At 42.7% G+C, this 26,812-nt stretch overlaps 1 protein-coding gene across 1 annotated transcript in view; it reads left to right on the top strand.

Moving 5' to 3' along the window:
• The window catches only part of LRP2 (LDL receptor related protein 2), a 281,363-nt gene that overhangs the window by 247,109 nt on the left and 7,442 nt on the right, over positions 1 to 26,812 (top strand). The window contains exons 60-72 of the mRNA XM_073545810.1: positions 619 to 735; positions 11,489 to 11,626; positions 11,707 to 11,829; positions 13,316 to 13,444; positions 14,980 to 15,111; positions 16,269 to 16,400; positions 18,085 to 18,228; positions 20,429 to 20,594; positions 20,856 to 20,984; positions 21,862 to 22,082; positions 23,726 to 23,905; positions 24,386 to 24,505; positions 25,941 to 26,031. Coding sequence (XP_073401911.1) covers positions 619 to 735; positions 11,489 to 11,626; positions 11,707 to 11,829; positions 13,316 to 13,444; positions 14,980 to 15,111; positions 16,269 to 16,400; positions 18,085 to 18,228; positions 20,429 to 20,594; positions 20,856 to 20,984; positions 21,862 to 22,082; positions 23,726 to 23,905; positions 24,386 to 24,505; positions 25,941 to 26,031 — 1,822 coding nt within the window. The remainder of the gene's footprint in view (positions 1 to 618; positions 736 to 11,488; positions 11,627 to 11,706; positions 11,830 to 13,315; positions 13,445 to 14,979; positions 15,112 to 16,268; positions 16,401 to 18,084; positions 18,229 to 20,428; positions 20,595 to 20,855; positions 20,985 to 21,861; positions 22,083 to 23,725; positions 23,906 to 24,385; positions 24,506 to 25,940; positions 26,032 to 26,812) is intronic.

The raw sequence follows: 26,812 nt of genomic DNA, 5'->3' as shown, positions 1-26,812 counted from the left end.
GTAACGAGCAGTAAACAGCAAAGTGAAAAATCCCTCAGTTTATGAGAATGCAAATAATTTAAATAACAAGTAAAATTGCAAAGTTATTTGTTTTTGCAAATAATTTTAACCATTAATAGCGATGAGACTAAACCTTTAAAAGGGTTGTCGGCCCCGATAAAATAATAAAGCCTATACTCGCCTCCCATGCCGACTTTGTTTCAGCAGTTTCGGCACTCTCTCTCTCCCCGGGGCTGTGATGTGGTGTTGTGACACGTGATGCCCGGCGCCCGATCAGCGCTGCCGTCACTGTCTCCGCCTTTGGACAAAATGAACATGAAGAGGAAGATCAGTTGATCCCTGACTTCCTGTTCATGTTCAGTTTGTCCGTACGCAGAGACAGTGACGCCAGTGCTGATGGGTGCCGGGCATCACGTGTCACAACACCACATCACAGCCCCGGGGAGAGAGAGTGCCGACACCATGGGAACAACGCCAGCACGGGAGGTAAGTATAAGCTTTATTATTTTATCTGGGGCAAAACATTTAATTTAAGAATGGGTAGTCCTAGTAGTGGACAACCCCTTTAAGTAGATCCTTATTTCTAACGTAGCATTGACTTTTTTTGGTTTGTTATAGACATGAGAACTTGTCACCCTGGTTATTTCCAATGTAACAGCGGACATTGCATCTCTGAACGATTCAAGTGTGACGGAACAGCTGACTGCCTAGACATTTCAGATGAAATAACTTGCCGTAAGTATCAGAAAAAACAAGTGGCTGCACACTAACCTGCGCAAAATATGGTCCGTAGTTTACTTGCGTAATACGGATGACAGACCCCTAAACAGTGCTCCGTAGGTCATCCGTAAGCAAGGTGTGGTCGCGTATTTTGCGCATGTGTGTATCCGTATGTAATCCGTATGGCATCCGTATGGCGAGAATTTCTCGCAGGCTTGCACAATGGACATATAATGGAGCCCTATGACAGGGTTTCTAACAGAAACCAAAGAATAGATATAGACACATAGAATGCATGTATATATATATGTATTCTATGTGTCTATATCTATTCTTTCGTTTCTTTATTAAACCTGTCAGTGTGAGTTTACTGTATAGCGCACTGAATTGCCGGCTTTGCTAAAAGACACCGGGTGCGTATTTCTCGCAAGTCACACGTGTGGTCCGTGTGTAATCCGTATTTTTTGTGCACCCATAGACTTGCATTGGCGTACTACTGCCGTAGTACGCTGACAATCGCAGCATGCTGCGATTGGCACGGAGCGTAGAATACGGATGAGAAATATACGGCTGGTGCGAGGGGACCCCATAGAGAATCATTGGTCCGTGTGTAATGCGTGCTTTTAGCGCCTCTCACTCGGCCGTATTCCTCGCCAGTGTGACCCCGGCCTTAATATGGCCTGAGATTCGTCAAGTTACTACCTATTCCATCAGTGCCCTATAGGGTGCCTGTCATTATTACCCTACATTGTTATATTTGTTACAAATTGTTTGTATACCAAAACCAGGAGTGGAACTTACAGAGAAAAATTATAATTGAAAGTTTTACACTAGTGATGATCGAGCACCAAAATACTCAAGTGCCCGTTACTCGAATCGAGCAGGTCGGATGCTCGGACAGGCTCGATTCGAATAATGAGTATAATGGAAGTCAATGGGAAACTTGAGCATTTTTCCGAAGGACCCTAACAGGAGGGCTGGTAAAAAAACAATGATATCCTCCAGCGGTAGCCAAAAATATATAAAAAGTAAGGTTTATTGATCACTTTAAAAGCTGTAGCAGCAAATCCCCAAAGGAGATCCAAAGACATAGGAGAAGCAGAAAAACTAGTTTCAGCTTAACACCTTAATCATGGGATGTATACCATGATTATGGCGTTAAACTGAAACTAGTTGGTCTGCTTCTCCTATGTCTATGGATCTCGACTGGGACGGCTCCGTGCCCTGCCTTACAAACAAAGACTACTAATCAGCGTTTGGTGAGCTGACTATTCCTTTATCCTAATTCCCCTCTGTTCTTTAATTAACATGAGGGCTGGGGTGTCAGGAAAATCATTAAATGGATGGAAACAGCACTCAAATAGAATGGAAACAGCATCGGGAAGATGCCTGGTTGCATCTCTGACTGAAGGTCGCTGCTGGCTGCTAAATAAATAATTTAATGAAATGATTTGGGATCCTCCCATTTTTGATAACCAGCCAAGGTACAGCAGACAGTTGGGGGCTGATATTATCAGGCTTGGAAGGTCCATGGATATTGGGCCATTCTCAACCTAAAAATACCAGCCCGCAGCTGCTCCACAATTGGCACATCCATTAGATACAGCTCTTCCTGATTGCTGTGGTGGCAGATGGGGTGATATTTTTTGGGGTTGACGTCAGCTGGGTAATGTCAATTGGCATCAAGCCCAGAGGTATGTAATGAAAAGATGTCTAATTGTCTGTCACACACCCACATTACTAAACCAGTAGTAAAAAAAAAATCATACACACAGAAAAAAATACTTTATTTGAATAAAGACTTCCCCACACTATCCCTTCATTCACCAATTTATTATCAAAAAATGTTCCCATGAAACTCCTTTGATGTAATCCACGTTTCTCACATGCTGCTCCAGTGTTTGTGAAGAGCAATAAAGTACAGCTATTCAGAGGCGCTGGGTAGTGATGACAACTCTCATCAGAGCCGCTGACTGTCTAATGGATGCACAAATTCTGGGGCAGCTGCAGGATGGTTTTTTTAGGCTAGAAAGGGGCCAATATCCATGGACATTTCCAGCTATCTGCTTTTCCTTGGCTGATTATCAAAAATAGGGGGGATCTCACGTTATTTTTTAAAATTAATTTATTAATTAATTAATTTAATAGGTCAAAAAAGGTTAAAACCACCCTTTAATGCCACATGAAAGGCACTAAAGGGTGCAACTTTATAATATTTAGAGGGGGGGGACGGTCATTAATCTTAGCTCTCCCGCCTATAATAACTCTTCCATAGGGCAGTGTGCCAAACATCGCGTCACTGAGTCTTCTGGATGTGGCCAGCCAATCACAGTAATGCCAGTAGCCAACATGGCTATAGCATTACTGTGTATGGCACCCAATCCCCACATGTTTATTGGCTGTCTAACAGCCGTGAAACATGTGGGAAAAGGGACTCAAGCATGGCGCTTGAGCACCCGCGATACTCGATCGAGTAACGAGCGTGCCCGAGCACCCCGATGTTCGATAGAGCAGTGGCGAACACGCTCGATCATCACTATTTTGACACCTGTTTTGGAGACTCCTGGTTTGGACATACAAATACTGATAAAATACTGATGCAATAATACTAACATGTGAATGAGGCCTAATGTCTGTAGTAATAAATTAGATAAAATAAAAATATTTAAAATTTATCCTATTATCCTATTATCGCAAAACGGAAAAAACTAAATAAATAGCAAACCCTCATATAGGTAAGTGAAAAAGAAAAAGATAAGACCCTTAGAAGGAATAAAACGAAAAATGCCCTCTTCTCCCGAGGGTTAAGGGTAGTACAGCTCTGCGTGGAAGCTGAATATTTAGAGCCAAAAATTGGGACAGGTCCTAGAATGATTAGGCAGGAAAACCTTCCTGAAAACTAAAAAAAACTCCAGTGCTACAGATTCTAACAGAACAGATTGTTTTTGATGCTAGATGCCCATATAGGAAGTTTCGATGGATCTGTAAAATATTATAGAAGAGCCCTATTGGCGGGGAAAATTGAAGGTTTCTGTTTGCTCCATTTATCATGTGCATATAGAGAGGTTTGGGGTATTACTCATGGAGATATCTTTCCTTCCAGCTTTAATTAAAGGGTAATAAAATACAAAGTGAAATGCAGTTTTGCAAGTCTTCATGCAATAAAAAAAACAAGGATTGTGCATAATTAGAAATTAATTAAAGTGTGAAATGTTTCATCCCAATTAAGTTAGTAAGAAATGTTCTATCGGCAGCGAGCAGGCAGCGCGGCGAGCGCAGTCACTCCATAAGTGACACGAACGAGTACATGAAAAGTAAATTGGTGGTATGACAGCTCTCGCGCCTCATTATTTATGCTTCTGATCATTTTAACTCATTTTAATAAAGTCACATTTGCAAGGCATAAAATTTATATTTATTACCTTGTAAACATTCCCTAAGGCTGGATATTGCCTTAACATCTGTAGCAAATTATTAAAAAGTCTACAATTGTCTTTTTTTCAGAATTTTTGTGTTTTCAGTCTTTTTTTTTTTTTTTTTTTTTTAAGAAGTCAAGTTCTGAGGATTTTTTTTTTCCTGATGATTTTTTTTTTTACATAGGTTTCACTCGAGGAGTTGAAAATGCAAAAACAAACAAACAAAAAAACAAATTTTAAATGTTATGTAAAAATATAATAAGGCTGGTTTCACATTAGCGTTTACGGCCGCAGCGTCAGGCTGCGCACGGCCACCGCTAAGCCCCACCCCCTGCCGCGCCTCCGCCGGTAGCTCCGCCTCTGGGCGCATGACGCAGCATGCGTCCCCTATCTTTATCACTGAGGACGCAGGCCGTGCGCAGTATGCGTTTGGCGTCGCCAGCGTCCTTTTGACGGTGCGCCAAGCGCAACCAAATTGCAACAGGTTGCGTTTGGCGCTGGTCGGTGCACCGTCAAAAGGACGCAGGCGCCGCCAAAACGCATACTGCGCACGGCCTGCGTCCTCAGTGATAAAGATAGGGGATGCATGACGCATGCAGCGTCATGCACCCGGAGGCGGAGCTACCGGCGGAGGCGCGGCAGGGGGCGGGGCTTAGCTGCGGCCGTGCGCAGCCTGACGCTGCGGCCGTAAACGCTAATGTGAAACCGGCCTAAGTGTAATTAATGACCAATTACGGTTATCCATTCTTCAGTAGTCTATATAAAAATGTTCTCTTAAAAAAAAAATAAGCAGTCAAAAATGCTGAAAAAAAAATCAGAAGATGCTAGGAAAACATGCTTCAGGACAAAAGGCTATTAGTCTGATTCATCAGGGCTGTTATAGCTCATGCTACGCCAGTCTTGATAGAGAACAAGATGCGCTGAATTCATTAAGAGACGCGTGTCACCTAATGAATTCGGTGATTCTTCTGTGTGGTGCGTGCGTCCATGTGCCACACAATGAACGCTACTCCAGTCAGAGACTAGAGTAGCATGAGTAGCATTTCTAGCGTACTACACTCTGTCAGTTTTGATGAATTGGATGGCTGTCATTTAGGCGGAACTGTTTAAAAACTTCAGAGAGAGTGCCAAAAGTAGCAACATTTTAGCGCAACTCTGCGTTTCACAAAAATGTTGTGTCTTTTCTAAACTTTTACAACACTTCTGCAGCATAAAAGTTTTGATAAATTGTCCCCTACGTGCACATTAATAAACAGGCTCGTTGGAGTACTATGTGCCTAATTCACTAAGGGGCACACACCTCTTAATGACGTAGGTGCATTTGTTAACTGGCATGCACCTCCACCACCAGAAATTTACTCCAGATATGGACTGAAGTATTTTTCTGGAGTATGCTATGCTACTAAGGCTACTTTCACATTAGCGTTTTTAGCGCAGCATGCGTTTTGCATGCGTTTACGTTTTTTAGGCGCATGCGTTTTAACCAGTTTGTAGCCATATTGACTCTTAAAATGCATACGTTTTTTAACACAGGCGTGTGCACTGTAATGCGTTATTTTGTCACATTCCGTGCGCAAGTGTGCACATGTGTTTTTTTTTTTATGCCGTTGGACAGACGCAAAAATGCAACAGGTTGCGTCTGGCGCGCCTAGGCGCACACCTTAAAAAAACGCATGCACACGAAAACGCATACGAACACGTGCAAATGCAAGACCATGCTCCCCCATGTTAAACATAGGTGCACATGACGCGTGTGCATGGACGCGCACGATGCACTGCGCAAAAAAACGCTAATGTGAAACAAGCCTAAACTGTGCGTGCCCCTGAGATTTACGACGCCATACAAGATGTCACCTGGAGGAACAGGTCACAGACACTGTTATTCCGCGCGGTCATTGTCATTCCCGGTGGCTGCATATGTGGATATTCCAGCTCTATCAATGTCATGAGGATGGTACTGCTCATGTGCTGCCCCCTGGAATGGCAATATGTCTGCCAAAGGGAGCAGGCTACAGAGATGAATGACCTGTCAATCATTAGCAGGAGGCCGGCACTGCAAGGAGAAAGAAGCCGGCGAAGCTGGAGAGCTGTAGGTGCAGACCAAGACTCTGCACTTACAAGCTCCTTTACATAACAATTTGGCGATAGAGTGCAAGAAAATGGAGACATGGATTTGTAATATAAAAGAATGGAAGCAATCATCATTACCGGTACTTTACTATGATATTACTACTTTGGGGTCTAAAAAGCTGCTTACAGTTTCCCTTTAACCCCTTCATGACCCAGCCTATTTTGACCTTAATGACCTGGCCATTTTTTGCAATTCTGACCAGTGTCCCTTTATGAGGTAATAACTCAGGAACGCTTCAATGCATCCTAGCGATTCTGAGATTGTTTTTTCGTGACATATTGGGCTTCATGTTAGTGGTAAATTTAGGTCGATAATTTTTGCGTTTATTTGTGAAAAAATCAAAAATTTGGCGAAAATTTTGAAAATTTCGCAATTTTCACATTTTGAATTTTTATTCTGTTAAACTAGAGAGTTTTGTGACACAAAATAGTTACTAAATAACATTTCCCACATGTCTACTTTACATCAGCACAATTTTGGAAGCAAAATATTTTTTTGTTAGGAAGTTATAATGGTTAAAAGTTGACCAGTGATTTCTCATTTTTACAACAAAATTTACAAAACCATTTTTTTAGGGACCACCTCACATTTGAAGTCACTTTGAGGGGTCTATATGGCAGAAAATACCGAAAAGTGACACCATTCTAAAAACTGCACCCCTCAAGCTACTCAAAACCACATTCAAGAAGATTATTAACCCTTCAGATGTTTCACAGCAGCTAAGGCAATGTGGAAGGAAAAAATGGACATTTTAATTTTTCCAACACAAATTTCCTTTCAGCATCAATTTTTTCATTTTCACATAGGCAACAGGATAAAATGGATCCTAAAATTTGTTGGGCAATTTCCCCTGAGTACACCGATACCTCATATGTGGTCATAAACCACTGTTTGGGCGCACGGCAGGGCTCAGAAGGGAAGGAGCACCATTTGACTTTTTGAATGGAAAATATGCTGGAATATTTAGCGCTTGCCATGTCGCGTTTGGAGAGTCGCTGTGTGCCTAAACACTGGAGCTCCCCCACAAGTGACCCCATTTTGGAAACTAGACCCCCCAAGGAACTTATCTAGATGCATAGTGATCACTTTGAACCCCCAGGTGCTTCTCAAATTGATCCGTAAAAAAAAAAAGTACTTTTTTTTCACAAAAATTATCTTTTAGCCTCAGTTTTTTCATTTTCACATGGGCAACAGGATAAAAAGGATCCTAAAATTTGTTGGGCAATTTCTCCTGAGCACACCAATACCTCATATCTATACTAATAAATGCCCTAAGCAGCTTCCGGTTGTAACAACTTCCGTCCAGTTGTAACCGGTGACGTCACCGCACACCTCTTTCCATGTTAACCCTCAACACACCACTCCTCCTCAACACACACACTCCTCTCACCTTTCACCATCTCCACTCACGTCCACTCACTCTTTCACTCCACATACGACCCTTTCTCTCACTCCGTCTCTCATACTCACGCCGTCATCGCCGCTGATCCCCGATCCCTGACATCTTCTTCCGCCGGCGCCATCCTGGATCCAGACGTCCTCCACGCCGGCGTCATGTTCTTGCGGCGACGCCATTTTGGATCGGCGAAATCCCGCGATAGTAAGATGGCGTCACCGCAAGAACATGTCGCCGACGTGGATGTGGTCAGGATCCAAAATGGCATCATTTCGCCGACGCCATTTTGGATCCCGACTGCATCCACGCCGGCGACATGTTCCTGCGGCGACGCTATTTTGGATCGGCGAAATCCCGCGATACTCAAGATGGCGTCGCCGCAAGAACATGTCGCCGGCGAGGACGACTCGGGATCCAAAATGGCGTCGGCGAAAACTCGCGAGATTTCACCGACGCCATTTTGGATCCCGACGTCGTCCACGCCGGCGACATGTTCTTCCGGCGACGCCATCTTGATTATCGCGGGATTTCACGATACTCAAGATGGCGTCGCCGCAAGAACATGTCGCCGGCGTGGACAACGTCTGGATCCAGGATGGCGCCGGCGGAAGAAGATGCCGGGGATCGTGGAGCAGCGGCGATGACGGCGTGAGTATGAGAGACGGAGTGAGAGAAGGGGTCGTATGAGGAGTGAAAGAGTGAGTAGAGATGGTGAAAGGTGAGAGGAGTGTGTGTGTTGAGGGTTAACATGGCAAGAGGTGTGATGCTATCGCATCCTCCCGATGTGATAGCATCGGGCCATAATCTAGTGTGGTCATAAACCACTGTTTGGGTGCACGGCAGGGCACGGAAGGGATGGAGCGCCATTTGACTTTTTGAATGGAAAATTAGCTCCAATCGTTATCGGACACCATGTCGCGTTTGGAGAGCCCCTGTGTGCCTAAACATTGGAGCTCCCCCACAAGTGACACCATTTTGAAAACTAGACCCCTTAAGGAACTTATCTAGATGTGTAGTGAGCACTTTGAACCCCCAAGTGCTTCACAAAAGTTTATAACATAGAGCAGTGAAAATAAAAAATCATTTTTTTTTCCTCAAAAATGATTTTTTAGCACGCTATTTTTTATTTTCACAAGGGTAACAGGAGAAATTGGACCACAAAAGTTGTTGTCCAGATTGTCCTGAGTACGCTGGTACCCCATATGTGGGGGGGACACTGTTTGGGAGCACGGCAGGGCGCAGAAGGGAATAAGCGCCATTTGACTTTTTGAAATGAAAATTAGCTCCAATCGTTAGCGGACACCATGTCGTGTTTGGAGTTCCCCTGTGTGCCTAAACTTTGGAGCTCCCCCACAAATGACCCCATTTTGGAAACTAGACCCCCTAAGGAACTTATCTAGATGCATAGTGAGCACTTTGAACCCCCAGGTGATTCACAGAAGTTTATAATGCAGAGCAGTGAAAATAAAAAATCTTTTTTTTTCCTAAAAAAAAAAATTTTTTAGTCAGCAATTTTTTATTTTCACAAGGGTACCAGGATAAATTGGACCCCAAAAGTTGTTTTCCAGTTTGTCCTGAGTACGCTGGTACCCCATATGTGGGGGGACCACTGTTTGGGTACACGTCGGGGCTCGGAAGGGAAGTAGTGACATTTTGAAATGCTGACTTTGATGGAATGGTCTGCGGGCGTCATGTTACATTTGCTGAGCCCCTGTGTGCCTAAACAGTAGAAACCCCCCACAAGTGACCCTATTTTGGAAACTAGACCCCCCAAGGAACTTATCTAGATGTGTGGTGAGCACCTTGAACCCCCAAGTGCTTCACAGAAGTTTATAACGCAGAGCCGTGAAAATAAAAAATCATTTTTTTCCCTCAAAAAAATGATTTTTAGCCCGCAATTTTTTTTTTCACAAGGGTAACAGGATAAATTGGACCCCAAAAGTTGTTGTCCAGTTTGTCCTGAGTACGCTAATACCTCATATGTGTGGGGGAACCATTGTTTGGGCACGCGTCAGGGCTCGGAATGGAAGTAGTGACGTTTTGAAATGCAGACTTTGATGGAATAGTCTGCAGTCGTCATTACGTTTGCAGAGCCCCTGATGTGCCTAAACAGTGGAAACCCCCCACAAGTGACACCATTTTGGAAACTAGACCTTCCACGCAACTTATGTAGATGTATGGTGAGCACTTTCAACCCCCAAGTGCTTCACAGAAGTTTATAATGCAGAGACATGAAAGTGAAAAAAACATTTTTTTTCCACAAAAATAATTTTTTAGCTCCCAATTTTTTATTTTTCCAAGGGTAACAGGAGAAATTAGACCCCAAAAGTTGTTGTGCAATTTTTCATGAGTACGCTGATACCCCATATGTGGGGGTAAACCACTGTTTGGGCACACGTCGGGGCTTGGAAGGGAGTGAGCACCGTTTGACTTTTTGAGCGCAAAATTGGCTGGAATCAAAGGTTGCACCATATCTCATTTGGAGACCCCCTGATGTGCCTGAACAGTGGAAACCCCTCAATTCTAACTCCAACCCTAACCCCAACACACCCCTAACCACAACCCTAACCCTAACCCTAATCCCAACCCTAACCATAAACCTAACCCCAACACACCCCTAACCCCAACACTAACCATAACACTAACCACAAGCCTAACCCTAATTCTAACCCTAATTCCAACCCTAACCATAATTCCAACCCTAACCCTCATTCCAACCCTAACCCTCATTCCAACCCTAACCCTCTTTCCAACCCTAACCCTAATTCCAGCCCTAACCCTCTTTCCAACCCTAACCCTCTTTCCAACCCTAACCCTCTTTCCAACCCTAACCCTCTTTTCAACCCTAACCCTCTTTTCAACCCTAACCCTCTTTCCAGCCCTAACCCTCTTTCCAGCCCTAACCCTCTTTCCAACCCTAACCCTAACCCTGATGGAAAAATAAAAATAAAAATATTTTCTTTATTTTATTAGTTATGCCTACCTATGGGGGTGATAATCGGGGGGTTCATTTACTTTTTATTTCATTTTGATCACTGTGAGAGTGATCAAAATGAAATAATGGAATCTGCAGCCGGCAGATTCGGGCGGGCGCACTGCGCATGCACCCGCCATTTTCTAAGATGGCGGCGCCCATGAACCGGACCCGCCGGACACCGGGAGTGACAGGGGGACTTAGAAGGTGCCGGGGCGGTGAGAGTGGGTGAGGAGGGGATCGGAAGCTGGCGGGGAGCGGAGGGAATGGGAGGGGGGGCAGATGATGATAGCGGCGGCAGATCGCCGCTGTCATTCAGTGGCGGGGGGGCGATCGCCGGTGGAGGGGGGTCGAATCGGTGTCTCCAGCCATGTCCGATGCTATGCGTCATAGGTCGGATTGGCACCGACTTTCATGACGCATACGCTGTGTCACAGGTCGGGAAGGGGTTAAAGACCCATGATAGTTGAGCGAGCATGTCTGCATGTCTCATGGCTATGCGACAGCAGCAGCACATGCCTAACAAACAGGAAATCCCTGCATGTGTTGCACCTATTGAACAGCTGTGAGGCATGCAGCAGCAGCAACTCAATCATTTTTTTTGAGCATGCCGAAAATACTCGTGCCCCAATAGCACCTTATCCGAGCATGCGCACTCATCACTATGGCACCCTACTGGAGATTACACCTTAGGAGGACCTACAGGCTTACACTTGCGCAGTTCTCACATGGTGCGACCGTTGCGATAACTTGTATCTGATATCGGAAACCGCAAAAGCATAAAATGTGATTTTGTATATAACTGAATTCAAAGTCAAGTGATTGACTGTATTACTATCCATCAACCTCAGCAACTCGCTATCCGAACGGAAGCTACTGCCCCCCGAACATGTTTGAGTGTAAGAACCATGTCTGCATCCTGCCGTACTGGAAGTGTGATGGCGACAACGACTGCGGAGACGACTCTGATGAAGAACTCAACCTGTGCTGTAAGTCGGACCCTCGGGCAGAGTTCTCCGGGGTAGGCGGTGGCTCCAGTATGCGTTGTAAGCCTTGTTTCTGTTCGCAGTGGACATCCCTTGCGAGCCTCCCTTCCGATTCCGCTGCAGTAACAACCGCTGCATCTACAGACATGAGATATGCAACACCGTGGACGACTGCGGGGACGGGAGCGATGAGACCGAGGAGCAATGTAAGTTTCTTCTCCTGGTTCCACAGCTGGAGATGCCCTGACTTACCTATTATATATTGGACCGGCGGTGCCAAAATCCAAGACAGTGCACAAAAAACCTGCAATAATGACATTAAATACATGGTCTATGTGGGAGATGGGCAGTATTGCAAAACAGATAAGCAGCACTAGGTCCAACATAGGCCTCATCTTTTTTACTTAAATATGTTGTGTTTTTTCACCGATAGACCAAATATCTGCAAAAAAAATTATAGAGGCATGATCATTTTTTAACTTTAGCCCCGGATCCAAATTACCCACGCAAGTGCATGGATTAGTGAAAATGATCCATGTGCAATCCACATGCTGTCCATATTGAAAGTGTTTATCCATCATTGGGGGCATTTTTTTTTTTTTTTACTTGTTAAAAATAACTTTTTGAAATTGGTTAGCATTGTTTACTCTCTGCAGCCTCTATGTTGCACTGTCTATTGCTGGGTGCAGAATGAGATAACTGAGAATCCGTCAGTCAGCTGTTATGACAGTCTGATGGGGAGTCTGTAACATAGAGAAATGCTTATGATGAGCGAACATGCTGAGATAAGGTGTTATCTGAGCATGCTCGGGTCCTAACTGAGCGTCTTCGGCGTGCTCGAATAATATGTTCAAGTCCCCGCGGCTGCATGTCTCACAGCCGTTCAATAGCCGCAACACACGCATTGATTCCTAACAAACAGGCTATCCCTGCATGTGTTACGGGTGTCAAACAGCCACAAGGCATGCAAGCGCAGGGACTAAAACATATTATTCGAGCTCGCCGAAGACACTCGTTTAGGACCTGAGCATGCTCAGATAACACCTTATTGAGCATGTTCGCTCATCATTAATGCTTACCTTTCCTATATTAATATTATTTTGGGAATTTGGGTTTTAAATAATTGAACTTCCTATGGTACTTAGCAAGATTAGAGACAAAACGTGTTAAAATACTATTTTTGGAATTTGGGACAAAACAAAGTTTTTTATAAAATTTCCCCCCATTAAAAGAGTTTTAGCTTCTCAGGATCCCTAACCCTCATTTTTGGGGGTCCCAGTAGTTGTACTGCCAGCAATCATGCAATTATCATGTATGCTGTTGATAAATGTATTTAGTGGGAAAATCGTTATGTATTTGCTGGCATATCCACACAGGGAATTTAGACCTGCAGATTATTCCTATAAGTCCCTAGTACCTATATTTCCTGCACATTCAAAATGGGGCCGATCTGGACAATTTCTAAATTTTGTGCGCAGACACCGGTCAGGACCACGACAAAAACTAAGGGAAACATGAAGATTATCAGAAAGAAGCAGAATGCACAATCGAATTAACCACCTATGATTTCAGCTTTTATCACTGTCCTGCACCTATATGAGAAGCCTAATCTACAGCCACGTCTATTGCTTTCTGTACAGCTAGGATACATCACAAGGGATATAACCCTGAAATCTGGTCTTGTGCTTACAGGTCGACCGCCCACCCCGAGACCGTGCACAGAGGAGGAATACAAGTGTGGGAACTCTCACTGCGTCCCTCATCACTACGTGTGCGATAATTATGACGACTGTGAGGATAGCTCCGATGAAATTGGTTGCAGTAAGTATAGGGTATATGTCTGTCAGCTGCGATGTTCCTCTATTACACCTCCTGGAAATGTATGTACAAGGATGGCAGTGTTAGATTCTGTACTGACACACCTTGTTAACAAGGAGACCAGTAGCTCTCAGTTTTCAACTTATTCAAATATTTCCTGGAGCAACAACAAAGGGATAGTACAAGTTTTAAACAGTTGTTAATGTACTTACCTGTCATATTTTCATATATTTTAATTTTACATTATCTTTTTCTGAGCAGACAATTCATCATCATCATCATCATCATCATCCTGCCAGCATTGTAGGTGCTGGAACATTCCTTCCCTTCCTTCCTTAACTTCCCAACATTCATTATTGCTGTCAATGTTCAATACCCATCTGCCCCAGTCAAAAAGCCCATGTCTCGGACACGGTATTTGCAATTTCACGGGCAAAAGAGCTGGATAGAGAGATTAAGAGAGACCCAGTAACACAAGTGTGTCGCGTCTTCCTGGAAGATCTGGGGTTAGAAGATCACTTTTGTATTGTGAATCGCAGATCTTACATTTAGCCTTAGTGTTAGTGTCCCATATTAAATGCATTTGGTTTCCTTTGCTGCTGAAGAGGGTAACGACACTTTCTATGCTATTCAGAAACTTGCAGTTCCATTTTCAGCTTCTTCTGCTCTGGTCATTACCTCTCCCTATAAAACCTGGCCAGACCTTCTCGTCCTTGCCAGTGAAATCTTTGCTTCCTAGCTCCTTGGAGTTTCGGTGCTGATTAGTAGACCGTTGTTGCTACTGGAGATTGTTGTGTGCTGTTTTTGAGTGTATGCTTTCCTCATTGTCTTATTCCCTTTGGTTGGTTTATTCCTATCCTTCCCTATATGCCGCTTTATCTTTGGTGAGTGTTTGTATGTTTGTTGCTTTCTCTTCTCGCTGCTTTGGCCTTGTGTCTGGTTTACCTTACATTTCTGTCCCATGCCTCATGGGGTGGGGAAGGGAACAGATCAGGGTTTAACAGGAGCATAGTAAGGTCAGAGACTCAGGCCTCTCTACCATCAAGAGTACCCCAGGGATAGTTAGGGTCCCAGTTCCATTGGCAATTTGATGCCCCCTGCCTTATCGAAGACCGTCACAGTGTGACACCCACTTCCTGTTACACCTATGGCAGTGGAATATAAGAGAGACAGATTGGAAACACCTAGTGACCGCACATAAAAATGATAAAAAAAATATTTATTCCTTTACTGCATTTTCTTGAATGAACCAAATAACTATTTTCTTTCTCTTTTGTATCTAAACTAAAATAAATGAACAACTTTGCTAATAGTCTGAATAAAATATCTACTGTTTTATTTCTACTACTCCTCTAATTATCATTGAGAATTAAAGGTCTGCATTGGAGCTGCATACACAAAACGAGATATGATTTATTACATCTGTTAGTAAAGATTCTTCTCGGTTGGCATTTCAGATGAAATGGGGGAAATAAAAATAGTTGTAAAAGTGGAAATAATCTTCAAGCGTGTAACATCTGTGCTTAATATGTCCATAGACAGAGGTGCCGAGCGACACTGTGGTGAAAACATCTGTGAACATAACTGCACTAACTTAGCGGGAGGAGGATTTATCTGTTCCTGCCGACCAGGATACAAAGCCAGTGAGACCGATCGCAATTCCTGTGATGGTAATTGGCATCTGATCATTTCCTTACTGATAATAATAATAATAATAATAATAATAATAATAATAATAAATGATCTTGTTAGAAGAAGCAAATTAAACAGAACAAATTGTGACGTACATGGCAGTAAGTGCTCAGTTTTCCTGGAAAATGAAGAATTACACAATGTCTTTTAATATTAATGATCTACCTGTGTAGTGTAAGGCAGAGATGCCGATTGCAAGTAAAGAGGGTCATGAACTGAGGACCCCCCTCTATTAACTCAAAATGACCTAATAGGGTGTATGAAATTTAATCTCTGCTATTATTTCATATTTTTAAGAGTCAGGGCTCCTTATTTTCTCACTTATGGATCTTCTGTATATTCTCAGTGGCCTCAGTCATAACTAAAGTCAAGTGCTACAATTCTGGTTACAAAAAGCCACCACTAGAGGGAGCTCTCTATACATGGACTCATATAGCAAGTGTGTGCGGTAAGCTTTCCCTAATTGATAGGTTTAGGCCGACTCTATGCCAGTGTGACAGGAAGCAGTTTAGTGCCCGGCAGTAAAGTCTTATCAGAGGCTGTCAGGTGAAAGAAGCTACCTTGGACAGACTCCATCTATCAGGTCTCAGACCAACCCTGGATCTTTAACCTCTATACTAGGATCTAAACCAACAACAGCATCCCCTTGGTTGCATCCACATAGTAGCTTCCAACCAGAAGAGCAAGCTTGGGAAATAAAGCCCGGGACCGATACAGAAGGCTAAATCATAGCCAGGGTCAGATGTCAGAAGGTCAGACAGAAGCTAAGCTAGATGGGCCAGGGTCAATGTCAGGAAGGATTACAAAGCAAGACAAAGAAACCAGCCGAGTCAAGATCAGTATAAACAGAATTTGGAAGAAGCACAAGAGAACAAGGATCAATCCAAGTACAATAAATGTCCAGTATCATCAGTATGCTGGGAGTTTAAATAGGGTGTGGTGCTGCCCCATTAGCCATAGTAGGGGGATGATTACTCCAGCTAAGCACCTGGACAGCACTTACAGCAATAGTCATGAAGTCTGCCCTGCCACTAGTGCTCTAGATGTTGCTTGAACATATCCAGGTCAGGATGTAACACCAGCCCCATGGACTATATTTAATCTGCTCCCTATAAACTTGCCTTTATGTTTTCAGATATTAATGAGTGTGAGATATATGGGATGTGCCCACAAGACTGTAAGAACTCCAAAGGAAGTTATGAATGCTTTTGTGCAGAAGGATTTCGATCAGTTGGAGACGAACATGGAAAACAATGTGCAGCGGAGGGTAAGAACGATGAGCGAGTGAGAGGCATGTTATCATTCACTTCCCGTATAATGATGACACTTCTCTGGATCCAGGACACTGGTGTTGTGCTTCGTCCAGACTAGTTATCTGGATGGTTTCTTGTGAGAGGGTTAAAAGAGAATTAGCGTATGATCACATTGCACATCCACATCTAAAAAAACGAATCTAAAAAAAATGTAGTGTTTTTATGGTTGGCTTTGATGTGTTTTTTTTTTATGTGTTTGATGATGTTTGCTACTTCATCTGAGAGCAGCATGATACTAAGGCAGAGACTCTGATTCCAGCGAGGTGTCACTTACTGAGCTGCTTGCTGCAGTTTTGATAAGATCCCTGTTTTATCTCAGTTCTCTGAATGCTGAGCTGTGTATTACCACGCCTACACTACTGATTGGCAGCTTTCTGTGTACGCTATGCATAGGCAGAAAGCTGCCAATCAGTGGTGGGTTTGGGCTTCTACATAACTCATGAATATGGAGGACTATGTGGCAGTATATTTTGTAAATGAAAAAGGAAGCACACTTTAGCAACATGACATGCAAATATGAAAAATGAATTGCATTACTGCATTAGAAGTATGAAAAATTGAGAAAGTTTACCGCATAAAATGACCAATTTATGTGTACCTGGAAGCCACGGTAAGGCATTTCTCATTTTCCAGGACCCTAACCTAATGCCAGTCCTCACTTAGACTGAAGTCTTCAGCTGAATGGGAACCTATGTAAATCCTCTCCTTAGACTGAAGTCTATATCTCTGTGGAGGGGTAATGGCCCTGCTTTGATTGAAAACGCAGGCGTGAGGATTGGCATTAGGTTAGGGTCCTGGAATACGAGAAATGCCTTACCGTGGCTTCCAGGTACACATAAATTGGTCATTTTATGTGCTAAACTTTCTTAATTTTTCATACTTCTAATGCAGTAATGCAATTCATTTTTCATATTTCATGTTTGCATGTTATGGCCCTACAGTGAGCTTCCTTATTTGTTTGAATGTATATGAGTCGGTGACTCTAAGTTAAGCACCTGTTTACACTGCTTATGCTTGGATGTGACGGTCAGTTTTTGAAATTTGCAGTATATTTTTTAGTCTTCTGATAATTTCTTACTGATAAAACTGTGATTTTATGAAAACTACACTAAGCAGCTCAGTAAGTGACACATCACTGGAACCAGGGTCTCTATCTCTATATTATGGTGATCTCAGATTATGTATCAAAATCCTGGTGACAGATTCCCTTTAACATTACATTTTGTAATGGATTTGATCCAAATCAAATTTGTATCATTTTTTATGGGGAGAGAAAGTCATCAAACACTGAATAAACTGTAAAGATAGTGCACAACAGCACCGCAGTGAAGAATATCAGTGCACCAAGAGCAGGCTGTTGGTTATCACCGGTTACTGTTTACCCATAGCCGTGTATGTTGGGGTCACTTTGCCATTACTGAGGCTATGTTTGCGTGAATGAACACGAGAGGGGTCGGACACAGTCCTAGGAGACCTCAGAGTGTTACACGCGATGTTTCAGGACAATTCGAAGTTTTTAAGCACTTTTGATTTGCGACTAATCAAATAAGAAACAAGAAATTTGGTGAAGCTGGAGAATTCAAGTTGTAAAAGATTTGCTCAGCTCTAGTAATTGATTTCATTTTACTAATTTTGCAGGTAACCCTCCACTTCTGCTGCTGCCGGACAACGTGCGGATAAGGAGATACAATCTGTCTTCTGAGCAATACTCCGATTACATTGAGAATCAGCAGCATATCCAGGCCTTGGACTATGACTGGGATCCCGAGGGGATAGACCTCAGTACGTGTGTGTGTGTGTGTGTGTGTATATATATATATTTATCCGGAGAGGTGCAACTTGGAACATTTGGACCCCCATGCAATATGACCCCCAACTTACAATACAGTGTCATTTGTTACTGGTGTCTTCCTACGTGGTAGAAGAGCCGCAGACACGAATGCCTTGGTGCAACTGACACCCCTGTGCCCACCTCTATCTATAGCCTGTACATCTATACTCCCAACATCATGCATCTCACAGCTTTGTGATATACTCCACATGCTCCACAAGGAGGCAGCAGTGCTACAAGTTGAAGTTCCCTAATAATAATATTTCCACATTAATATAACATAATCCTCTATTAAGAATGAATTTATTATTTCAGTGTTATTCCACTTGCACAAGTTACTATCATTTTACTTGACACTAGATATTATGTTTGTAAATATCAAGTGAAAAGCAATGCCCCCCCCCCAAAAAAAGGGTATTGATATCCCATCAGTAGGTAAATATGAATTAGCAAGGATAGAATATGTGTATGATCATAAAACCTAAGTTTAATTATTCAATTAAAATGGACGCTCAGCCTATATAATCACAGAAAAACACATATAAAGGTGCCCAGATATACAGGCATGGCCGAAAGTGTTGGCACCCTTGAAATTGTTCCAGAAAATGACGTTTTTTCCCCAGAAAATTATTGCAATTACAAATGTTTTGATACACATATATTTACTTCCTTTGTGTGTGTTGAAACAACAGAAGAAAAACTGAGAAAAAAAGGCAAATTGGACATAATTTCACACAAAACTCCCAAAACGATCCGGACAAAATTGTTGACACTTTCCAATATTATGGGTAAACAACTTTGTTTCAAGTATGCGATGCCCGGTTCAAACTCACCTGTGGCAAGTAACAAGTGTGGGCAATATGAAAATCACACCTGAAATCAGGTAAAAAGGGGGGACGTTAGGTCAATCTTTGCATTGTGTGTCTGTGTTTGACCCACTAAGCACCCAATCTCTTACTTGGGTACCGTCCTTTTTTTAGGATGGAAGATCTTGTATGGGGCATGAGAGGGATTATTAGTAGTGATGAGCGAGTATATTCGTTGCTCGGATTTTCCCGAGCATGCTCGGGTGTTCTCTGAGTATTTTGGCGTGTTCTGAGATTTAGTTTTCATCGTCTCAGCTGCATGATTTCCGACTGCTAGACAGCCTGAATGCATGTGTGGAATGCCTGTTTGTTAGGAAATTCCCACATGTATTGAGCCTGTCTACAAGTCGCAAACCATGCAGCTGAGACGACGAAAACTAAATCTCCGAGCAAGCCAAAATACTCGGAGGACACCTGAGCATGCTCGGGGAGACCTGAGCAACGAGTATACTCGCTGATCACTAATTAGGGCTCCTGCATGAATATCATCTCCTTATGAGGTTATCAATGGCCTCCTCTGGAAACCAAACCAATTATTTCTCCTTCACATTGGTGTATCTGGGCACCTTGATATGTGTTTTCCTTCATTATATGTTATGTTTATGATAATATAGGCTGAGCCTCCATTTTAATTGAATAATATAAAGTTAGGGTTTACGATCCTACACAACATATTCTATCCTAAGTTATAAAAAACAAGCCACCATAAGGGCATGGTTTAAGGCTATGTCCATCTTTGCTAGCTATTTTTCATTTCTCCAATGCATCTGATTGGAACGCAATAAACCAACTTTGTTAATAGTCTCCATTGAGAGTATACTACCATTTTTCGTCCACAGCTCCTGTGCAGATCTATGTCTTTCCATGGTAACAGACTACAAACAACCCTTGTGTAGTCTAATCATGTGCCGATACTCCTTTGTAACTTTACCCGACCTCTTCCAGTTGCAGGAGCACACTAGACATTAGGGATGAGCGGGCCTGTGGAAGTTCAAGTTCGTCTGGTTCAAGCCAACTTTAGTACCAGAACTGTACCCAAACCTGTACCAGACCCCGAACCCCACAGAAATCAATGGGAACCCGAGATAGGACTAAGTTGCTGTGAATTCCGTATTTTGAGTTCAGCATCGGACACTATGTGTCCAGTACGAACCCCGAACTAACGTGTACATTTAGATTCCACCCGCACCTAAAATAATATTATTAATACAGATTATTCATGTGACTATTCTTTTTATTGCTTTTATTATCATTTTTGTATTGAAACTTTATTTTTCTCCAAAAGGTATAGTGTACTACAGTATTCGTGGGCAGGGCTCCGCCTTTGGCTCCATCAGGCGGGCCTATATCCCAACCTTTGAAGACTATGGTAATAATATGGTGAAGGATGTGGATATGAACTTGCGCTACATAGTGAATCCAGATGGACTGGCCGTGGACTGGGTTGGAAGGTATTATATCCAGACCGTCATTATTTGTCATCATCAGTACATTAAACCCTTAACACTATATAAGCATTTGCCAGTTAGTGCTTTGTGACAGATATATATGTACACGTCATGAGATACTTATATTTAATTTAAAAGTTCAATAAAAAGTGATCAAAAAGTCACATGTACCAAAAAAAAGTAATAAAACACATAATATTGGTATTGCTGTAATCATACATTGCAACTCCAGACTTGCCCGTTTTTCTTCATGCCGATAACTAGACACATATATTGGACGGATGCTGGAACAAATCGCGTGGAAGTAGCAAAGCTGGATGGAAGATATAGAAAGTGGCTTATTTACACCCAAGTGGACCAGCCAGCAGCCATTGCTCTTAATCCCGAGCTTGGGTGAGTGATTGCCACCGTGAAAGTTAGTCCTAACGGTTGGGAGTACAGGGCACTTAAGAGTATTGGCGCAGTTAAAAGTTTTCTTTCTGGTTTAGGAAACTTATTTCCGAGCTCTGCTAGAGTGCTCTGACCTAAAGGGGTTGTCCCAAGTATCAGAGTTACAGTATGCCCTGTACGTTGGATAGGGAATGAATTACAGATTGCTGTGAGTCCAACTTTTGAGAACTGCGCCCCTACTGAAAAGATTGGAGGTCGAACATGCGCTCCTACTCTCCAATCATTCTCTAGGGGACTGCTGAGTCTAGCACTCAGCTACCTACTGCAGTCCTTTAGATAATGAATGGACCAGGGCTGCTCATGCTCAACGAATGCTCCATCCCGCAAGTACCAGTTCTCGGGATCTCTGGGGGTTCCAGACGTCGGACCCTCTGTGATCAGTAAGGTTGGCCTTATCTTCTAGATAAGGGATAACTTTGGAAAACCCTTTTAATAAGGCAAAGTCCCCCTGTTCAAATCTCTCACCTTTTGGCAAAGATTGGCTACTAAATGTATATCTTTCCTTAGAGACACCACCACATCTTTGCAGCACAAAAACAAAGCCTGATTATTTCACTGGTAATGTTGTAATTCCTCATTTCTCCTGCGGGAGCGCTGCAGGGATATTAACCACTCGTACATGGAAGATGGGTGAAAAAAAGCACGTAGCAATGATGCACTGTATTGTGGCTTTTAATACTCCTTAGTATTATTGGTCATGCTGCCATTGGATTGGACCACTGTTAGTAAAGTTACAGAGACCCAGTAGTGAGCCACCTTATTAGCTAATGGTTGTCCAAAGCAGAAAACACTTTTAACATTTTACGCTCTCTTTTTGCAGAATGATGTATTGGACGGACTGGGGAAGGCAGCCTAAGATTGAACAAGCCTGGATGGATGGGCAGCAGAGACAGGTCCTGGTCTCAGAAGATCTTGGCTGGCCAACTGGAATCACCATCGACTACATCAACAACAACAGAATCTACTGGAGCGACTCCAAGGAAAATGTCATTGAGTCTATTAAGCCTGATGGCTCAGACAGGCAGACAGTTTTACACGGAGGTGAGAAAATACTCTTTGTCAATTGTCTTCCACACAGACATGAATGGCGATTAGGACTATGTACCTGTCCCTCCTTTCACATGCATGCTCACTTTGACCAAGTCTTTTTGTGGTTTTAATGAGGATAGGAGCGTAACGGACATCTCTGATATCTTGTCTACCTGAGAACAGAAAGATCTAGTGTTTAATGCCAGATCCTTCAGTCCACGACATAATCTAGTGGAGAAAGAGTCAGGAGGCCCCCATGTACATAAAATAGTGACCTGGTCAGACGTGGGTTTTCTCCAATTTGTTCTTCTGTGTAGGGGAACCTTAATATGCCCACCATACATATCGGAATAAAATTGGCCTAACCCATTGATATCGAGGGACCAGCTGGCAGCCTTAGGAATATGGTCGTCTTTGCGGTGCCCATACACAATACAGTAAAGAGGCCAAACCCACTGGGGCCAGTGTCAATATTTCATGTATGTGGGATCCTCCTGACTCTTCCCGAATAGAGTATATTGTGGACAGATGACGTCAGGGGAGAGGAGCGTCCAGTCCCTTGTACTTCGACAGCCGATCCTTTTCTTCTTTAGATATCCATAAGAGATGTCCGTTAGCGGCTCTCTCATTGAGAACACAGGAGCGCATCCGGAAAGATAGCTGTTGGCTAATCGTTCCACTGATAGCTATCTCATGTGAATGTGGGCCTAAAACTCTGTATACAGCGCCCCTGTTCCTAGTCTATTGACACTTTTTTTGACCATTAACTCTTAGGGCCTGTGCGCACATCGTAGATTTGTTGCTTTTCTTTCTGCGCAGATTTGTCACAAAACCTGAAGGGTTTCCTGTTCCTAGCAAAGTAAATGAGAATCCTGAAGCCTCATGTCCATTATTTTTTACTTGACGATCTGGCGCAGATATAAATCTGCAGCATGTCAATTCTTTCAGTGTTTTTGCTGCAGATTTCACTCATGCTAATGAGTGGGGAAAAATTTGCACCAAAAATGCATCAAAAATGCACTTTTTTGGCACTGTATTTTTCTTGCTAAGAGATGCAAAAATAGTGGAGAAATTTCTACACCAAATACTTGGCGTGTGCATAGTGTCTGACTTGGGTGACAAGAGCCCACCAATAACCAACTTCAGGGCCTCACTTGTCAGTTACATACAAATGTGACATTATCCTCAATCACAAATTTATATACAATGAACTGGGTAGACTGATAAATGAATAAAATGCCGCCATTGTCTGTACATAGTGATCCAAGTATATGTTGACAAGTACTGCTCATATAAGAGGGTGGTGGCCCACCGGAGGATTTTCCTGTTCTCCTTCCGGCCAGTCCAAGTCTGCATGTGCACATACCCTTATACATTTCAGCTGCTGTAGAGCACACATACATGCATTGTATATCCGGACAATACAGCAATGGTGAGTGTATATTATGACAGTCTCCAGGGAAGTTTGTAAACATACAGATTAGACTCTTTTTATATAAACGCCTTTATCCACATCTGTCAGTTCCACACTGGATCCACAATTCCTGATGTCCAATAGTCTGGAAAATCATTTCTTACAATATTGGTAAATTGTTTCTACAATCGATACCCAATCCTAATTTACATTTTTAAAATTTTTGCATTTTTGTTAAAAGATCTGGGCAACCCTTACAGCCTGGATGTGTTTGAAGGCCATCTATACTGGACAACAAAAGAGAAGGGCGAAGTGTGGAAAAAAGATAAGTTTGGCACTGGACCTAAAGTTAAAGTTCTGACAATTAACCCATGGCTGACACAAGTGAGGATATACCACTCACATCGCTACAACCGCACAGGTAACTGTCCGTCCCTTTAAATCTGAGTATTGTGGGAAAGTCTTCTAAATGGTGTAGGACATTCTGTTTAACCCTTTAAGACATGTCTACTTTTGAAAGTCCAATTTGAAGAATGATCTTTTTGACCAAGAATGGAGACCCTTCCTCTTCATTCTTATTACCGAGGGCCCCACCTATCAATTTTAAAGACCATAAACATAAGGAATTTATTTCATTTGTAGTAGCTTTAGAATAGAATATATTTTTATTTTAGCTTTTTTTTTTCTTTTTCAAAAACAGTGGCACACTTTTTTTTATAGGCGGCGTCTGGTATAACAGCATTGATTTATATGAAGCTGAACTGCAATACCCGGCACAGCCTGAGAAAAAGAGTGGAGCTTGCTTTGGATAGAACGCAGATTTTTTTCTTTCTGATAAAACCTCCTTAGCCTTTCTAGTTAAGATATCGAATTATCATTTTTTTTTTCTTGTCTTATTTAGTTTCAAACCGTTGCAAAGATATCTGCTCCCACCTGTGCTTGTTGAGACCAGGAGGCTATACATGTTCCTGCCCACAAGGGACGCGGTTCATGGAGGGAAGTACCAACGAGTGTGACGCAGGTACGTAAATAACTGTCCGCCATGTAGTTAAATATCTGATATCGTTATTGTTATAATAGGAATACATATTATAAAATATTTTTGACAACTTGTGGCATTAGGACTGCATGTTCCATACAACGGAAGAACTAACGCTTACATTTCCTGATTATCAAATGTATTTATGGTACTACCTATTCCCATCAGTAGGTGTCACTACCACTGGGAATTTTATAACTGAATAAGTCGGTATAAACTTTTCAAAACTTCTAAAATAAGTCAGTAAAAAAGTTTCAAAACACATTAATTAAAAGGGGTTGTTCCAGGACTTATATATTCATGATCTATCTTTTAAATGAATAAATAAAATACATAGGTCATCAGTATCGGATCGGTGTTGGTCCGACAGTTGAGATACCTCCACAGGTGTACACAGAGCCGATACTGCATAGCGCCATTCTATGTGTAGTGGCCGTTCTCTGGTACTGCAGCTCGGATACTGAGCACGGCCACTACACAGTGCCTGGCTCTGTATACTGCGCACATCTTCGGCTACTTTCACATTAGCGTTTTTTAGCGCTGCGCTTCGTGCGCAATAGAAACGCATGCAAAAAAATGCATCATGCGTTTTGCATGTGTTTGCTTTTTTTTAGGTGCATGCGTTTCTAGCCATGTTAACTCTTAAAACGCATGCGATTTTAAAGGCAGCTACGTTCCCATAGACTGTATTGTGTTATTTTGGCACATGCCGTGTGCATTCCGTGCGCATGCATTTTTTGACACAGGTTGGACGGACCAAAAATGCAACAGGTTGCGTCAGGCGCACACTACAAAAAAACGCATGTGCACGAAAACGCATACAAATGCGTGCAAACGCTAGACCATGCTCCCCCATGTTAAACATAGGGGCGCATGCGCATGGACACGCACGATGCGCTGCGCTAAAACACGCTAAAGTGAAACCAGCCTAAGTGGTGTGAGTGTCAGACCCCCACTGATCTGGTGTTGATGACCTATGTTAAGGATAACATATAAATCTGGGACAACCCCTTTGTTCCTAATTTACGTGTGTGTGTGTAGGTGTGTATAATATATATATTCATATATTTGTATTGATGTATTACATCTCTACTTGCTACATTTGTGTATGTGACCCGCACACCTAAGGCTGAAGTAACACGAGAACAGATTTATGGGACCCGCACACACTTGACCTATCACTAATTGTTACCTTCATTCTCACAAAACTGGCGTATAATAATATTCTATAATATATCTATGCTTTCCCTACTTTTATAACATTCAGGTTTGCATTATAAATTGTATCTGACATGTCTTAAGCTAATGGCGAAAGTCTTCGCTCCCTGACATACACAATAGTTCTCTCATTGCCTGCTGCCGATATATAATAATTGCATGGACTGCTCACTAACATGCATGGCTTTCCATTTCTTAGCTATTGAACCCCCTCCAACCATGCCACCAGCATGCAGATGTATGCATGGAGGAACGTGCTATTATGATGAAATGGGCCTTCCAAAATGCAAGTAAGTCTTGTCTGACACCGTCTTTGTTACGGTTCTCTTAAACATCTCCTTACTGTACATTATGATAATGATGACTTTTGGGACTATTGAGGTGATGGATATACACGCACACAGAGGAGCATAATTAGATTTTTACTTTCTCTGCACACGTTCCACATTCACGAACCGAGTACGAGCCGCAATATCCGGACCGGAGGCGGAGCTCATAACTGGAACCCAACAACGTCATATATGTCTATGGCACTGGAGATCCGCGGCCAGTCCGGACAACACAGTCTCTACTGACAGCATGAATGTGGGACAGGTGAAACCAGCCTCAGGCCAGGGTCCCCCGACTGAACTGTCTTATCTGAGAAAATCGGACTGATTATGCTAATCACCATCCAATCAGTGTGTGATCGTTCTGTGATCTGATTTTCTCAGATGTGGAGAAAATTGAATAAAAAAAATGTCTCCATTTCACCATTCTGCAAGTTCTTGAAAATCGAACTGCACTCACATATCATTTGGCTGCTGTCCGATTTTTTATTTTCTTTTTGACAGATCCATTGACTTGCATGGCCGAGTGCGATCCGATTTCCAGATGCAAATTGTGAATGCTGCGATTATTTTTTTTTTCCTCCAACAGAGACTCAGTCACGGAAAAAATTTGACATGTGCAAAGCCCCATAGAATAACATTCATCCGAGTGTGATCCCATGCTTTATCGGATCACACAGGGACAGAAAATACAGTTGTCTGCACCTGCACTGAGGAAAACCGGACAGTTACTTAGGGTCCC

Source organism: Dendrobates tinctorius, unplaced genomic scaffold (assembly GCF_039654945.1).
Source record: "Dendrobates tinctorius isolate UK_male_01 unplaced genomic scaffold, ASM3965494v1 ptg000143l, whole genome shotgun sequence".
Classification (NCBI taxonomy): domain Eukaryota; kingdom Metazoa; phylum Chordata; class Amphibia; order Anura; family Dendrobatidae; genus Dendrobates; species Dendrobates tinctorius.
Note: the sequence above shows the minus strand (reverse complement) of the source record. Positions and strands in the feature narration are given on the sequence as shown.